Source organism: Elaeis guineensis, chromosome 6 (genome assembly GCF_000442705.2).
Source record: "Elaeis guineensis isolate ETL-2024a chromosome 6, EG11, whole genome shotgun sequence".
Taxonomy (NCBI): domain Eukaryota; kingdom Viridiplantae; phylum Streptophyta; class Magnoliopsida; order Arecales; family Arecaceae; genus Elaeis; species Elaeis guineensis.
In genome coordinates this window covers 8,116,956-8,135,965 of record NC_025998.2, presented here as the reverse complement: position 1 = coordinate 8,135,965, position 19,010 = coordinate 8,116,956, and the positions used below count along the sequence as shown (strand labels likewise).

Genomic DNA, 19,010 nt, shown 5'->3' with positions numbered 1-19,010 from the left:
GCACCCGAATATACACACGCATACCATTTGTTGGACATTAACACCTTGGTTGAAAGTTTGGGGAAGAAAAGAAAAGAAATATTAGTAAAGAGAAAAAAGAAAAGAAGGAAAATGTATTTCTTCTCTCTTGGTTGGAAGTTTAAAGAAAGAAAAAAATAATTTTTTCCTTCTTTGTCGGAAGCAAAAAAAAAAGAAAAGAAAAAAATATTACAACATTTTTTTACTATTATACCCTTGAAAAGAATTCGAGAAAGAAATCTAAGAAAAAATCTAACTTTTAATTTTTTTTCTATATTTTTTTATTTTTGTTGATTTTTTTCATCCACAGGAGTTCAAATCATGTGGGAGGCTTGAAACAAATCTTAAGATTGAAATATAATATTAATTTTGTTATTCATTATTAAAGGGTGAGATGAAAAATATAAAAAGTCTATTAACCCCAATTCCTTTCTCTCCAATCCGTTCAATTTGGAGGGGCAAAAAATTATAAATTTGAGGAGATTTGTATTTCCTCAAATTTTCTTCTTTTTTTTTATGAAAAAAATTTCAATAAAAAAAATATTAACTTTCTCTTTCATTCTTTTCTCTTCTCTCCTATTCTTCTCTCCAACTAAGGCATAAAGGCCACTAAAAAAGCAGCAAAATGAATATGTCGGTGGAGGGTGGAGGCTTTGGTTTCTAATAATATATGTTTTATATAGCGTGGATTCTCTTTGGTGCATCACACATATGTTCATCGTATGATGGATAGCTATGCATGAATCATGCCTGGATACAGATTGTATAATATAATTGTTCATCATATAATGGATAATGCCTGAATTATACACCACATCATATGGTGCATTGTGAGTATCGCAGAGATACTCATGCCTTATATATATATATTCTTTTATATATTTTAAATAATATATATATAAATAAGTGATATTGGGCAAATTTTGGTATACAATATGATTTAATTCATAACTACTGCTTAATGCAATTTATTTGCATCCTAATAGAGTGAGAAGGGAAGAATATTAACTAAAGAGGTTGTTCTTTAAAAAAATGTCAGAGAGAAGGAGGAGGATAAAAAGGGAGGTAAAAATAGAAAATCAAAATAATTAAGGCCTACATGCATTCCACAATCGAGGGGAGCATGCATTCTCTAGCTGTTTGTGGTTACAAAATAAATTTTAAGACAACATAGGAACTAAGATAAGAATATTTTGCATTGGATCAAAGAGATAAATGCATGGCACAAAATTCATTTTATGTGTATTGAATCTCATGAAGATTTTGTTTTGTTTGCAAGAATATTATATATATATATAATATATATAATATATATATATATATATATAGAGAGAGAGAGAGAGAGAGAGAGAGATTTGTGAATATGAGTAACAAAGTTAGTGGAGAGAATAACTTTTTCCTTTCTTTGGTATAAATCGATTCTACTAAAAATGGTAGTAAAGTAGAATTATAGCTCTCAATGTCCATTTATCCTCTTCCAAGGAATAGCGTATACTCCCTCCCTTTTGGGGTTTTTTTTTTTTTTGGTAAGAAACCCTTTTGGGATGTTTGATAAGATATCCCACCACTTATGCGATCTAACCCACTTATGCCCTCCCTATTCGACCTAATAAACATACCCAAGATTCTTATTGGCATACGAGATAACAATGTCATAAGAACAGATAACTACCTATGTTGGAGAGAATTCAAAAAAAAAATTAAATTTTTCTAAAATTCTCCTCCAAATATTTTATCTTATTTTTTTAATTTTATCATTTAAATATTTTAATCTCTTCATTATTATGATTTTAATTTCTGATCGTTGGACTTTTAATTACCGTCATGTGTATTTAATTTTAATTTTATTTTCTGACCATTGGGCTTCTTACTAAAAGTATTGATGGGTTAATAAAAACTATAATAGTCATAAACAGTCATATTGGTTGGCTATAAAAAGATCTCCTTGGAACCTAATCCTATAAGTCATCTAAAAGCTTCCTTTCTTTTTCTTTCTAAACATTCTTTGATACTTCTCTTTTCTACTATATATATATATATATATATATATATATATATATATATTTTTTTTTTTTTTTTTTTTTTTTTTTTTTTTTTTTTGATACTAAGAGAGTCTTCATCAATCTCTTTCACGATCATGCTTGCAAGCAGAAGATCCCGATATATCTTAGGATGGTTTTCTTTAATTTTTTTGCATGAGGGACGAGACTACACCTTAGGACAGTGTCAACATACTTCTAGATTTAATTATTTTTATTTCTTATTATTCTGTGAGTCTTTTATAAATTTTTTATAATAAAATTTTCATTTATTTAATTTTTTTAAATCACCTCAAAAATTCTTTAAATTATGTTCTAACACTGTAAGCCATCCTTAATTAATTACACAAGCTAAAAATGAAAATATATTTTATAGGTAGAGTAGGGGATTTTCTTATACCAATTTGTAGTCGTAGAAAGAGGCTACATCCATGCCAATCATAACCTACTAATAGATCACGAACTTGTATATACAACATACAACCTATTACTGCCAAAATCTGGCCGAATCAGGACCGATTGTGTGTGGGAGTGAAGGAGTTAATCTCTAGCTTGGCTGTTGATTTCCATACTTTCTAGCGCTTTCAAGACTTTCTCCTTAAAGTTTGAGTCAAGGGTCGTGGTGGATGGTTGTGGGGTATTTTGGTAGTATGGTCCTTGCCTATATGTCGGGTCCTGATAGTAGGTTGTGGTCTTCAAAAAAAATTTGAGTGGTTTTATTGGATTTTTTATGGTGCGCATGCATGTATATTTTATTTTTTTTTTTAAACTACATAATAGAATTAAAAATTAAAATATCTTTTAATCTATATCATGCATACATAATAATAAAGTACATAGGGATCTACTTCATATACTGAAATTAATATATGCTGAATTTTATGCTAAAATTGAATATGTGATCGGATCACATACCTGTATTGTTATTTTTTTCTTTAAATCTAGATTTAAAAAAAGATAGACTCTTCCTTAACCATGCAAGTATCCGACCTCTATAGGTATCCAATTAGGATCAGCCTAGAATAGCCCTCTATGATATTGATTTTTTTCTCAAAAAATGATCATCCTGTGAATCTGAACGAAGCCTAAATCCTTTGATCAACTCTTAATCTTTCTTTAATCTTCTTCTTTTCTTCTCTTCTCTTGATCTTCTTTTCTAAACCTAAAAGTAACCAAGATCTGAAAATCTAATAGAGGAGAAGGGGATGCCCACAACTTTGGGCGTGTGGATGGTGGATGCCCAACAACTCTTGGATGTTGGAACCAAGAGGGAGAAGAGAGGGAGGTATGGAGGCTGATAGGAGACTTGGAGCTTGCTGAAAATCTGATACTAAAATCCTTAGGAAAGGACCCTTTAAATAAAGAAAATGTTTGAATCCTATTCAAAATTAAATTGTCCCTTAATATGAGTCCTACTCACATTAAGAATCTTTGGAACTCTCTATCTTTGACCACATATAGGAGAACTAAGGGGGTGCTAACACTTGACTCCTCTAGGGCTCTCTCTCACATGCCTCATAAGGAAGAGGGTGAGCCCCTCCTTGTCCATCATGCCACCAACTAAGTGGGTGTGCCCACATTTGATCAAATCAAGTGGCGCCCCACTAATTTTAATCAAGAAATTGACTAGGGATTTGAACACCTAATTCAAATGATCCAAAATCCTAGGCACTCAATAATTGGAGTCCAATGAATCTGATTTATTTAGATATTTAGCAGGTAATTAATTTAAATTAATCTTATTAAATAAATAATTCAAAATCAAAAAAAAATTAGGTTCAATCTTGTGCTAGCAAGGTTACCTTAAATCCAATAAGATTTTTCTAAATCCAATTGAGACTTCATATGCCTAATTGCTTAAACTAAATCTAATCTCTTTGTTGTGTGACCCCATAGATTTAATTCTATCTGATAGTGAGATATACTATGATCTCTATCACAGTATCATTGAAATTTTTTTTAATAGATCAGAATAATTTTACTCAAACTCATCAAGAATTATCGATACTGAATAATCTTAGTGAGCTCTCACAATCCAGTAATGATATCTGACAGTATGTAGTGACAATCAAGCAGAATAAAAAAAAAATTTAAGATACAGTTTCTGTGTGATTCAATTTTTCTATCGTGAGTCCCAACTAGATGGCAGATTATGGATAAATTATCAAATCTCATCATCAGCCATATGATAGATTCGATTAGCTCAAGTCTAATTATGATTCTCATAAAAATTCTTTTCATCAATCACACTGCTGTGGCCACAGACTTACGAACTTAGTCTGTCAAATTTTGTAGGATTACTCCTTTCTATCAAGATCAATAGATTCTATCTAGATGCATATCTTACTCCTACAGTGGATCAACGATCATCAATATCCACTACAAGGACTCAATGAGGGTATATTTATGTATCAGTTAAACTCCAGTAGTCTCACTATGAGCAACCATGCCATCACGATTAAAAGATCATTCATACAACTATAGTATCAAGATGATCACTGATGATTGAGTAGAAATCTATAAAATCTCTCGTATGGTCATATTTAGTACTAGTTATTCTCTAACAACTATCCACACTTATCGTTCAGTATCTCTACACTATAGATCATAGACTCATCTACTTCCAAAGAAAGTGATTTTTGCATCGGTTTATTCGAATCGATCATCATCCTCATAATGATACTATGATCAGGAGCATTTAAAAATTATTTATACATACTTCTAATTCTCAATATCTTAAAAATATGTATCGTAATTATTAATTTTATGGATGATTCAAAGACACATCACACTTGAATGAAAATAAATTTATCTTTTTATTGATCAAATTAATATTTTAAGTATAAAATTATATCCTAGAGTTATTACAATATATCAGTCATATTGGCTTCTAGAACATAACATCCAATAGGTTTATCCAGTCGGGGTTATATTTGTTTAAATATGGATCGTTTCTTGATGTACGAGCTAGTTGGGCTTGAGCTTGCTAGACTTACTCATGTACGAACTCAAAAAATTGGGATGCAGCTGGGCATTCAGTATCAAAATGGATTGGGCTTGAACAAATGGCACAAACATCTTGAACTTGTGTAGATTGGGAAGAGGTGATGTAAGCGACTTACAATAGTAATCGATCAAATTTTTGTGACAATTCATCTAGCTTGTTGTGGATGTCTATGGAATGATCTGTCTCATAAATTCCACCTCTTTTTGATCCAATTATGGAAGAGTCTCTACAGGAGGCGGACATGTGGTGTAGAGAGTTTTCACTAAGGATCTCAAATAGTTGTCAGGCCTCATATTCATTTTTGAGCATAAATATTCCACCACATAAAGCATCAATCATTTATCGGTGCTTTTCTAATAGATCATTATAAAAGCACTGGACTAGTTGTCACTTAGGTATGGCATGGTGTGGATATTTATGGATTAGGTCTTTGAGTCTCTCCCAAGTTTCGTGGAACATTTCTCTATCCATTTGGAAAAAATTGGTAATGACTTTTCTAATCTGATTTATTTTTTTCTTTGGGGAAGTACTTGAGAAATTCTCTCTGAAGTTGATTTCAGATTGAAATTGTTATCGAGTCTTGGGAGTTTAGCTAATACTTGGTCTTATCCTTAAGGAAAAATGGGAACAATTTTAACCTAAGGGCATTATCAAAAAAATTCTAAATTTTGACAGTGGAGTATATCTAAAAAAATTCATCAAGATGTTTGTAAGAGTCCTCATTACAAAGTCCATAGAAAGAAGGCAATATTTAAATGACACTAGACTTAATCTCATATTAGGAGGCCTCTACAGGGGGCACCTGAATACAAGGAGAATATGTATATGAGGATGGAGTGAAATACTCTTTCAATAGACGAGGAGGGTTGGGTTCATCTGGTTCAGCCATATTCTTAGATCAAATTATTTTGAGGATTTTTTCAATTTCTTAGTCTAATGGTTGCAATTCTGTTTGTAAAGATTGACGACCCAACTTATAGCAAAGAGTTCAATTTTTTTTATATATATTTTTGAAGAAGATAAGAGAAGATGAAAGGAGAAAGAGAGAAAAGAATTTTTAAGATGAGAACCTAAAAAGTCTAAATCTATGAGAGAGAGAGAGAGAGAAATTAGTTAATGTTTGATGTTAACTGCAATCAAGTTAAATGAGCAATCTTAACTAAGGGTTATCCTAGATTTAGATATCTTCTAACTATTTCAAGATTACCTTCGAGCACTCCAAGTAAAAGACTAGCTACTCAACTGATCAGATAAGTGCAAGGTTGGTGGAGGTCCCCCATTGCTTTTCTTAGATACCAATTAAAATTGATCAGATAAGCGAACGAAATCAATTAAATAACTATCTTCCTTCGGGATCTCATCCTTGAACTATTTTTCTAGATACAAGTCAAAATGACTAACCTTAATCCAGTCCAACTCTTAGGAGTCCTTGTCTTATTGAGCTCGAAAGTTCTTAAGGGCTAACATCTAATTAATTTTAATTAGGGTTAAGGTTTATGCAAGATGAATGGTTGTGATTTATGGGTCAAGAGAGGGTGATGAAATCTCCACCTTATATTGTTTAGGATTTTGCTCTTAAGATATTTTATGAAAATATGCAATGCAAAAAGAAGAGATGTCCAATACAAGTAAATTTTTTTTTTTTTTTTGTTTCTGTTTCCAATGTCACTATATGTATTATCCAAAAAAAATTATTTTTATTTTTTTATGTTGAAACAATCATGCCAATGATCCTCGATAGTGACATCAAAATTTGATCGCTGTCGTAGGTGATTAAAAATAAATCTTAACTCAAACTATATAGATAGGATGAGTCGAGATCGTATCCTCCAGGATCAAAGACTGAGTTATATTCAAATTAGAAAATAAAGTGAAGAATTAAGATTTTAGGATTTTGAAAAGACAAAAAAAATAAGTTTGACAGAAATAAAGTTAAAAAAATCAATTAAAAAAAATACCTCAGATTTCGAATCTATTTTTTAATCACAGATTTATATTTTAATTAAAATAACCTAGATCATTAAAAATTACAAGTCTTAGTGATTGAAAAAAGATAAATTCATGATTAAATTTTAGCATAGTTTATCTCGCCGAGTATGAATCTCGCTGAGCATAGTGATCACGACTCGTCTCTGCATAGTCATAAACTATTCAAAAATCTATCTCATGAAATAATAAAAATTACTACTTGAACACATGAATAAAATCACAGAAACTATTTATGTTTTGCTAAATATTCAATTTTATTAAAAAAAATCTTATAACATTCAAATAGTTGATTGCATAATAAAAGAAAATACACAATAAGATCAGAAAGTAAAATATAAATTTGAATTGAAGGATTTCATCTACTCTCTTGAAGATGAAGGGTTTAGCTGCTCATGGATTGGATTTCGTTCGCCATAAAAAATTTCATCTTCTTAAAAGATTGAAGAAGAACTTGAAGAAGATGTAGCAGAACCTCTTCTCTCTTAAGCTCCAAATGCTTCCCTCTCTTCCTCTCTCTCTTTTTCTCCACACTTTTCCCTCAATTTTTTGTTCTATTTTTCTCTTCTCCCTTGGACCCCTTTTTATAGGCTACATAACCCCCTCAAGTCCTGATCGTACCCTTATCTCTTGATTCCTCTCATATTAGGACTCTTGGTAGTGTTAAAATCCTCCATCCCACATCCAAAATGCGTTCCAAACAAAAACTTGACTTTTGATCATCGAATCATGATTAAACACGTCAAATCAAGCCTCACAACTCCTTATCTCAGTCGGGATGAATATCAATCTTGGAACGCACTGAAAACTCATTCTAGATCATTGAATGGCGCAACAGAAGGCTTCAAATTTGTTCTCTTAGCCAGCATCAATTTCCAACTATCCAACCAGCCCCTTGGATGGTTTACAACCATCCGATTGTGCCAACCAAGTGGGCCACCACCACTTTATATGGTAAAGAGTATTTTTAGTAGTTCGATCCAGTGTTTGATCGAATGCCAGCCATTCGATGGCGCACAAAGAAGGCCACCCCATGCGCCATGACGTGGACCAGTGAAGAAATTTTGTGGACCATGCCCTTGCATCTGTGGACCGAGCTATCGATCCACCGTACACTGGGCGGTATTTTGGGCCAGTTTGGGCTTGATTTTGGGTTCAATTGGTTCCATTTTGAATTCGATTAACTCAAATTTTTTTTCTTTTAATCTACGAATCAAGCTCTTTGCATTGACAATCCTCTTTCCTGCAAAAGATAAATAAAAACATCAATTCTTAAAGAATAAAGATAAATTAATTTATAAATTGATGCTTTTGCAGATATATTTCATATACTTATCACTGCGTATTGTTCCCTAACACTGTGGACCTCCAAAAAGGAAAGAAAAGAGTATGATGGATGAGGACTTATGAGCCTCTCACCATGAAAGCTTTGAGTTGTAGGAGTCTCTTCCTCTCAGAGCTTATCTCTTTTTGAGCCCTTTGCCTTATTTATATAGGTGCAAAGCAAGAATCTATTATAGTTGGAGGTGAAAATTAAGGGATGAGATACAATTTTCTTATTATGAACCATCACTTTTTTCTTTATTTCGACTTAAATCTACCATAATCATTCTTTTATTTCTAGATTCTTCTTAATTGTAAAGTTGTAACTATTCGAAATTCAAATCTTTATAGAATTGCTGGTCATATATCAATTAATAATACAGAAACTGATTTATATGCCATAACATATGTCCTTTACTTTCGAGTCTAAGCCATTTTTTTTGGCTCTGACAAAGAAGTAGCTGGATTGTAATTGACCTTATTCATGATTAAAAAAATTGAGTATTATTGAAAATAATTTTGATGATGTCTATACTTTATTTCTTTTGCTATGGCTGTAGTTGAGGTCAGCTAAGAGTTTTGTCTCCTAGTTATCAATTGAATAGATCCATATTTTATCTTCTACTTGAGCGATCACATATTTTTGTTTGGATACAACTTTTTGCTAAGTCTTCTCATCGATTGGAGGAACATTATTTTAGAAATCTCAGATAAAACTAAGGTGTCTCTAGTCGATCATTCTCATCAGTTCGAAGGTCCCAACTTGCAAGTCGAGGTGTGTAATACCCAGCCCATTTGGGCCCTGGACCAAGCCCAAGCCATCAAAGCCCATAAGAAAAAAAAATCTGGAAGAAGACTCCTGTTGGAGTCTTCTTCTTCTTCCCAGTGCTCGATCAAGAGAAGAACTCCTAGGGCCATTAGAAACCCTAGGAAGACCTCTATAAAATCTCCCTTCTCTCCTCTATGGCTAGCCATGATGAGCACTAGATTTTTCCTTTAATTTTTTCAAATTTTTTCGTTGAAGCCGTAGATGTCCTCATCTTGTTCGTCTCAATTTCTCATCAGAGATCTCACCGAAGTCAGAGGTAACCCCAGCCCTCCTTCCGTTCTTCCTTCCCTCCTTCTTATGGCTTTATGCACCCTCACCGGCTATCGGGATCGTCGAAAAATTTATGAAAAGGTGCGGCTCTGTTGTGCTCTGTTTGGCCAAACTATTTTTCTTTCTTTTTCAGCCATCGACACCGTCGTTTGCGGTATCTCTCCCCTAGAATAGGGCCCTCACCCCTCTACCTGTCATTCCTGGGAAGCTTTGGCTACCGACGACAGGCCAATGATCGAAAAACAAAAGACAAGGGGTGGATCCCTTATTTTTCAAAATTTTTTTAAAATCTCCGTGGTTGGGCCTCGCTGCCGGTGATCTCTTGCTCTCTGCTATCGTCCGCCACTGTTGGATTTTAGGCAGTGCTGTTGTACCTTACTGGAGCATAAGCCACCCCCTTCACCCCCCTCATGTCTCTCCTCTGTTCAGCTAGGGAAAGAAAGAAGAGGAAAGAAAGAAGAAAAGAAGAAGAGAAGAAAAAGAAAAGAAAAGAAAAAAAAAGAGGAAAAGAAAGGAAAAAGAAAAAAAAAATAAAATAAAATAAAAAGAGAAGAAAATGAGAGAGAATTCTCTCTCTTTCTTCTCTCCTCTCTCTACTTTCTCTCTCCAATTTTTCTTTCTAAATTCTCTCTCTACTTTCTCTCTCTAGGATCTTTTTACTCTCTCTCTTTCTCTTTATAACTACATCACAGATCTTAGACAAACTTGAGATGAAAATAAGATGATCTGAAATTACTTCGAAATTCGTACAGTAGATTAGATCCCAGTCCGATCTTTATTCAAAATTTATAACATCGACATGGTTAATCCATATTGAGTCATCATGATATGACCTCTGATGATCTTGATCATGATTGCCTCATCTGAAGGATACGAAGATTCTCTCTCTATTTTTTATCTCTATTTTTTCTCTCTAAATTTTTTTTTCTCTTCATGAATTTTCTCTTTCTAGAAGTCTTATGGACTAGTGGAGGGTCCAAATATTTAGATAAGTCCCAATTTTGGGTTAATCCTACGAAAGATCCTGGATTTATATTATTAGGATTATTTATCTGTAATTTATCCGTAAGTGATTTTTATATTTAATCCTGATTATGTAGAGATATAATTATTGTACAAAAAGATATAGAGCAAAATATCTTGATTTCAGATTTGTAGATTGAGGAGCTCATTGAATTCTATATTTAGATCAATCACCGATAGAGATAAGAATATCTGTACATGATCATCATTATATATGCTATTTTTTTATTGATATTGTATCATTGATTTTAAATCATTGAATTCATGATCGATGAATTTGCTATGCCTAAGACACCGTAATTTGCTTTATAATTTTTAAGCTTGAGTATGCTATGTCAATATGTATGTATTAGTGATTGATGGCATGATTATATAGATATGATATATTTTTTTGATTATACTGTAAATTAAAATTGATTAATAAAATAAAAAGAGATACGATTTGGACTAATCTCGTCATGTAGAATAGTCCGCCAGGAGCTTATATCTGGGACAGTCCGTCAGAGCTTATGCTTGGGATAGCCCTATGGACTTATACGTGGATCAACTGGTCAGGAGCTCATGCCTGGGATAGTCTGTCGGAGCTTATACCTGAGATAGCCCCCCACGAGCTTTCGTACTTGGGACAGTCGGCTAGAAGCTCATCCTGGGACAGCCTTGAAAGGCTTTTGAGTGAAAATTTATTTGGATAGAGACTGAGGTATAGACTTGGTTGGTCCAAAGCCAGAAAAAAAAGATTAAAGATCATGTGATTATGAAAAGAAAAATAGAAGATAAGACATGAAACTAATGCTGAACAAAAGTGTTTCATCCATTAACATATGATGATGCATCTCTTTTGATATGACAGATAATTTATAGATGTTTGTAGTATTCTAAATATTGAACATGAGATTTTATATTGATTATCCTTATTTTAGATTATATTATTATATTGGTGTGATATGTGTGATTCTTACTGGACTGTAAAGCTCACATCTCTCCATTTCTTTTTTTCTTCTCAGAGATACAGGATGCTCATGATTGGCTATGATTTGGATTTTGGGTGAGCAGATGAATAGATAAATATCATGATATCTGATCAGAGGATTGAAAAAATTTAATTTATAATAATGCAAGTTTTATTAATTATTATTGAAATTAGATATTATGGATGTTGAAGTTGTAATGAATTATTTTAGGTCATGCATATTCTTTAGGACTTGCTCTAAGGAGTGTGCATCCATCACGTATCCGACCCGCGTGTTGGGTTCGGGACGTGACAAGGTGTCTGCTTGTAATCGATTAGTTAGAGTCAGAGCTAGAGCTCATACCTTTCATTAAGTCAATTCTCATTCGATCAAATTGAATAATCTGGAGTTAAAGCTCATAACTTTCATTTAGTCGGTGCTTAATCGATCAAATCAAATCATCTCGAGCCAGAGCACGTACTTGTCGCTTACTTGGTTCTCAATTGAATCATCCTAAGCCAAAATTTGTACTTGTCATAGGTCAATTCTCGTCTGACCAAGATGAATCATCTCGAGTTAAGCTCGTACTTATCGTCAGGTTAGTTCTCGTCCGACCAAGTCAAATAGTAATTTATAGGGATCTTTCTCGATTGACTGAGATTGGCTTCAATTGGATTGCTTTAAGTTTGTTGCAACTCAATATGGTCCGAGGTGGATCTTTTGTTATTTTACATTGAATGTCGATCCCATAATAGGAAGACACAAGAAAAGTGAAAATATGTAGAAAGTTGGAATGCACACGATAAATTCTTTGTACATGCCCATGATATCAAAAATCTGATGTAGAGTGCACTGCCTCATCCGATTAGATCACATAGCCACTATTGGAATGAACATTTAATGTCTGTAGTTTTATTTTTTTTATTTGAAATTTTGAATAACAAAAATATATTTTTTTAAAGAAGTATGACATCCTGTGCCGATATTATGACATCCTATGTTAAAATTATGACTTTCTGCATTGGATGTCATAATTTTTTCATAATATGTTATAAAGAGAGAATGGTACTTTTATTATTAAAAAATTTTATATAAATTTTTCAACGACGAAAATATCTTTACCAAAATTATGACATCTTGTAAAAAATTATGATATTTTGTAGAGAAAGTCATAATTTTAACACAGGATGTCATGATATCGACACAGGATGTCATAATTTTTTTAGAAGGGAAGAAGTATTTTTGTTGTTCAAAATTTCAAACGAAAAAGTGCAACTGCGGACATTAAATATGCATTGAAAAGTGGTGGCTATGTGGTCCAATCAGATGAGATGGTATGCTCTATGTCAGATTTTGTATACTGCAGGCAGTGTATAAAAATTTCGCTAAAAAAATAAACCTGTCAACATGGCTCGTGCTTAAGAAAGCTCAAGCCCAAAATTTGCTCAAGCGTATTTGGGCTTTGAATGAACTAGAATTTAAGTCCTACTTTGTCGGGCATTATTTCGGCTATTCCTTAGATCATGATCTACTTTAAGTCCAGTTCTTGGCTGCACTGGTTCGATTTCAGATTTTGGCCTAGTGCCACAGGCACCTCAGCATCTGAGCTTTCCCATGGGCCAGTTCGATTTCAGGTGCTTCAAGCTGCTGCATCTCCTATGGAGTTCCTCTATCTCTGTCCCTACCATTGGATTAATGGCTGCTTTGAAAGGTCATCAATTTATTGCCATCTCCCTACAAGCTAATTGCATTATTTTGGAAGGTCAATCTGCCATGTGTATTTCCTGGATCAATACAGCTATCCTCTCGACAGCCCATCCTTATTTTCTAGAGTAGGGACAAAATAGCTTCTACTCTAACTATTTTTTCTGCCACTAGAAATATACATAAAGCAATTACTGAAAAAATTTTAAACAAGATTGAAAAATTGATATAACATAATGTTGTATAGATATTGGCCAGATCCTTGTATTTTTGTGTTTTCTGATGGTGGGTTCTTAACAACTACTGTGAATTTATGCCCTTAGAATTTTAGTTAGTGGTGTTATAAGTCATATCCAAAACAATGTAAATGAAAATATGGGCATCCCTTTGATCACATGTTGGATTGGAAAATCAGCAGAAACAAAATATAGGATGCCATTGTGAGTGGAATTTCTTCTAGATCAAGTTACCTTAGCCCTTTTAGGTTAGCACACTAGTAGAAAAATATGTCTAGTTGCACTTCCTTTTTTTTTTACATTGTAGGATAGCCTTCAACCAAAATTACTTAACTACAATAAAAAATTTCAGTCAAAGGGAAACATGTAGACTTCTTTGTTCATAGGTTAGCCTAGTAGTCTAGGTCAAACTTATAGGAAATGATTAATCAGGTCAATTAAACCAATTTGTTTTGATTATTTTTTTAATAGAAGAGGTTGGTAGGCGAGTAGGCTATACAAACCCTCCAAATGCCCCTAATATTGCGCAAACATGATGAAGGCAATATTCTATTAACCGGGTACTATTTTCAAGAACTGAACTTTGATAAACAACACCTTCAACTAACATCATAAGGCAGATTTTTTATTATCTATTGAAATGTAATTGCTACTTATTAAGATTTTATTAGAGAAAAAGAGGCAAACATGTACATCAGTTAATGATGAAAACACATCTACCATGCAAAGATCACAATCAACTAGACTTTATTCCATATGAGCACAACTATCTACAATCAAGAAGCTACAATTGGCCGCTTATCAAGTCATGACTACTCTCAAATAGAGATACAAATGAGTCAAATTACTCATGAGCTACTCAAGTTCGACTCAGCTATTATCGAGCTCGAATAATTTGAATAATTTTTCGAATCAAAAAGCTCGTAAGCTAATTTGAGTTGATAGATATTTTTAATAATAATATTTTATTTATCATATATATATATATATATATATATATATATATATATATATATATATATATATATATATATATATATATATATATTATTAGTAGTATAAAACTCGAATTTATGTTCAAACTCAAATTCGAATATAGTTCAGTTGATAGTCAAGTAAAATAGAGTTGATTCTCGAGTTTTATCTTTTTTTCATTAAATCGAGCTTGAGCTTGATATATAAAGATTCAATTGATCTGGAGTCGAGTTTCAAGTCTGAGTATTTTGAATCAAATTGAGCTTGAGCTTCTAGCTATTGGACTCATCTCGATTTGATTGCATCCTTTCCAAAGATGACTCTTAAAAATCAGAATCAATGCCTATTTACAGGTGAATGGTATGGTTGAGCTGTTTGGCCAATAAATCAGTATAAATAGAAGAGATTATGGGGTGGTTACTCTAATATTTAGGGCTATTTTAGAGGGTCTATTACATTGAATTTTTCTAATATGTGGGCAGCCAATTTAATTCTCGTATTACCAAATCTAATGCTTATGAAAACCGGGATACTCACTTACCAGAAAAAGGAAAAAAAGTTCGGGATACTCAGATATGGGGATCCAAATATCATCCCCTGGTGACAAGGGTTAGTACATGCATCCAAACTATAGTAGTAGAAGACATCATATTCCTTCAAAACTTGATATAATGTCTTTCCAATGAGGCTTACTAGCTTTTCTTTTTTTCTTTTTTTTTTCTTTTTTTCTTTTCTTTTTTTTTGTGCTAGCCTAAGAGAGAAGTCAAACATAAATGTTATTGGTACCGAAAAGGTTTTCTTTTTTTTTTTTTTTCAATGTAAAAAACCATTAGTCACCCGACATGTTTAATATAGCGCGAAATGTACAACGAAGAAGAACAGGAATACAAGGGAATACACAATGTTCATTAGGGGAGATAATTGACATGGAGAGTACTGTGCTTACCTATATACCGTTGCCAATTGATGTTGCCTAGCATACTTCCATCACTCGTTGCTGCATATATAAAAGAATTGTTCATGGATATGACAGCCTGAAGTTGGGCTAAATGAGATTTTCACTGCCAGCTGCAATGGTAGGTGCTCTAGTATCATCTTTTCATTCACACCATGGTATCATTTGCAACAGCTTGTTGACGTTGATGTCTTAGTAAGATTTGGAGAACATCCTTCATTGTAGGTCTTGATGAAGGCAATGGACTAGTGCACATGACTCCTAATTTAAAGATAAATGCAATCTCCTCTACATATGTCGGGTCTTTGATGTCTTGATCTATAGCATCGATCACCTTGTCAGCCTCTTGTAAGCAGCGCCAAGCCCACTCTGCTAGATTACCATATTCTCCACCATCGTTTGCTTTTTTTCCAGTGGTTAATTCTAAAAGAATCACTCCAAAACTGTACACATCCATCTTCTCATTTATTTTTCTAGAGTATGCACATTCTACAATACAAGTAATAACCATAAAAACACACATTTAATGTAAAACACACATTGACTATATAGTAATGCACTAAAATAACATAATACGGTATTTACTGTTGGCCTCGCCCTCATCGAATTTTGGAAGGCAATAGATACAATTGAAGTGCATGCAAGTGTGAGATATATGTGTGGCCACTGTGATAGCATATGCCAACACATCCTATAAACGTACTCACATATTGATGTTTCAACCTTGATAGCCTAGACATGTCCCCTAAATTGTAGTTTTTTTTTTTTTTTTTCCGTAGAATTTTAAATTGTAGTTAATTGCTAACTCTCTTCTAGATATTCATGTGAATACTACGTGGATTGTATCTAAGCATGTTTGTACATATTTTAATTTCTTAAATAAATTTGAATAATTTTAATAAATTTTGATGACTATGGTCATAAAGCACGTTAATCTTCTTTTATATCAAAATAAATAGATTTGAACAAATGACAATTTAAATCACTCACCGGGGGCCATGTAACCGAATGTTCCCGCTACAGCCGACACCGTGTTGTCCTCTCCAAGCTTGACAAGCATCCTAGCCAGACCGAAATCAGCCACCTTGGGTCTAAATTCGAAGTCTAATAATATGTTACTCGACTTCACATCTCGGTGCACGATAGGCGGGGAGCAACCGTGGTGCATGTAGCATAATCCTCGTGCCACATCGATAGCAATCCGCAACCTGGTGGACCAGTCTAATAAAGGCCTGTGATCGGAGTTCATCTCTTCGATTTGCTCCCCCACCCTCCACTTCTTGTGAAGCCACCGATCCAGGCTCCCGTTCTCCATGTACTCGTACACCAGCAGTTTCATATCGACGCTCCAGAGGCAGAAAAGTAGTTTAACAATACCAGCATGCCGGATTGAACCTAGGATTTGGACCTCGGATTGGAACTCCTTCTCCAGTAGGGAATCAAGCTTCCTACTGTTCCAGATCTTTTTAACGGCCACGATCTGTGCGACGTGGTTTTCGAGCACAATCCGGTATACTTTTCCACCGCCGCCGCTCCCGATAAGGTTGTCCTCCGTAAGCCCACTCAGGATGGTGGACTCGGTAAAATCCAACGGATAGAAAGACATCATCTTCCACGTGGGTAGAACTCTGCCATTGCTTCTCCCATGGCGCCCTCTTCTTGCGAACGCAGCGAAGACAGTGGCCATCAAGGAGACGAGTGAAGCGAGAACGATGAGCACCACACGGAGCTTCCATTGCAAGCCATGTTTGCAGATGGGGACGTTTAAGAGCTCACTGGAAGCGCAGAGGCTGGGGTTTGAGAGGAAGCTTCTATTGTAGGCTGCGTCCTGTAATGAGATCGGGATCTCGCCAGAGAGCCGGTTGGACGAGAGGTTGAGCGTCTTGAGCTTGAGGTCTCCGATCTCTGACGGAATCGAGCCGGACAGTTGGTTAATCGATAAGTCGAGTGACTGGAGTACCTGTAGGGACCCAATTGCCGCAGGAATCTCGCCAACAAGATGGTTGCTGCTGAGATTAAGAACAGACAGATATTTCAGCTCTGATATCCCTGGCGGGATTTGGCCAGAGATCTGGTTCCCTCCCAGACATAGCACCACGAGTTCGGAGATTCCGGTCAAGACAGCTGGAATATTACCGGATAGTAAGTTGTTGTACGCTGTAAAGAACCGCAAACTTTTAGCCGTTGATGGGATGTTGCCGGAGAATTTGTTGTTCGTGATGTCCAGCCACGTGAGTCCCGGTGGCAATTTGTCCGGTAGGGTGCCGGAAAACCGGTTGTCGGACATGAAAAGGATAGCGAGGTTCTGAAGCTTGCCGAATTCCTCCGGGAAGGATCCATTTACTTGATTGGCGGAGACGTCGATCTGTTCCAGCCCCAAGGCGCCAATTGGTCCGTCGATGTGGATCGGTCCAGTTAGGTTGTTTGCATACAAATAAAGGATCCGCAACTTCTTTAGATTCCAGATTCCGTTGGGTATGCTTCCACTGAGGGAGTTCTCCGATAGAGCCAATGTGATCATCTCCGTCAACTCTCTGATGCTCTCCGGGATCTCGCCGGAAAACCGGTTGTTGCGGATGTCAAGGACGGAGAGGCTCTTTAGATTCCAGATTCCGGCGGGTATGCTTCCACTGAGGGAGTTCTGCTGGAGGTACAATACCCGCATCCCCGTCAACTCTCCGATGAATTCAGGGATCTCGCCCTTCAAATTAGCCTGTCCCATACCCAGGAAGCTCAGCTGAGTCAAATTGCGGAAAGTTGAAGGGATCGTTGCTGCAGCGAAGGGATTACCTCCAAGCCTTAGGGTTTGGAGGTTTGAGAGGTTGCCAAGCTCGGCTGGGAATGACGCATCGAAGAAGTTGTCATAGAGAGAGAGAAGTTCAATCGCCGAGAGCCGGCTGATGGAGGGCGGAATTTCTCCGGTGAAGTTATTGTCTGAGAGGATGAGGTCAGTGAGACGGGGAGAGAGACGGAAGATATCGGAGGGTATCACGCCAACGAAGTAGTTGTGGGAGAGGTCAAGGTGCAGGAGGTTAGAGCAGTTGTAGAGGGATGTGGGAAAGGTGCCGGAGATGTCGTTGTAACTGAGATCGAGGATGGAGAGATTTTTCAGCTTGCATATGGCGGCGGGGATGGTTTGGGAGATGTTCTGGTTAGAAAGTGTGATATTGGTCACAGAGCCATCAGTGGAGCATTGGATTCCGGTCCAATTGCAGTGGCTGGTGGGGATGGAGTCGTTCCAAGAGCTGAGAACCGAGGGGTTTTTCCAATCCTCCTTGATTCGGAGGAGAATTTGCCTTTCTCCATCCTCTGTTGTCATTTGGGATGCTGCTAGCGGAGAGAAGGAGAAGATGATAAGCAGAAGGCCGAGAGAAGAAGAGACTGCTTTTGCTACCATTTTGGGGGCTTGGGCTGAGGCCACCCAGAAGGGTTGAGTTGGCGAGCTTTTACGGACGGCAATAGCGGCATGGGCATTCCGTAGAGCACGGTGGAGGTGGGAAATTGAGAAAAGATGCTGGACACGTCTTTTTAAAAATAAAATTATAAAAAAGGAACGTGGTGGGGCAATAGGATTTAATATTTTATACCGGATAGTTATTCGTATTTCAATTTTAGTGGTGTTTCAGTACACTGTTATTAGTATCAGAGTTACAAGTTAAAAAATTTTAATTTTTAAAAATTTTTTATTTGATTAT

The 19,010-nt window shown here is 35.4% G+C and overlaps 1 protein-coding gene and 1 non-coding gene across 2 annotated transcripts; one reads left to right on the top strand and one right to left on the bottom strand.

Annotated features, from left to right (window-relative positions):
* Window positions 1-5,461: 5,461 nt before the first annotated feature.
* On the top strand, window positions 5,462-5,567 carry LOC114913754 (small nucleolar RNA R71). The gene has a single exon (XR_003799643.2). It is a non-coding gene; the product is annotated as a small nucleolar RNA R71 (small nucleolar RNA).
* Window positions 5,568-15,245: 9,678 nt separating this feature from the next.
* LOC105036156 (uncharacterized) lies at window positions 15,246-18,789 on the bottom strand. The gene is given in 3 exon segments (XM_073259046.1): window positions 15,246-15,804; window positions 16,306-18,714; window positions 18,717-18,789. Coding segments are annotated over 3 exon segments (2,823 nt in total). The 3' UTR covers window positions 15,246-15,463.
* Between the last annotated feature and the right edge of the window lie 221 nt (window positions 18,790-19,010).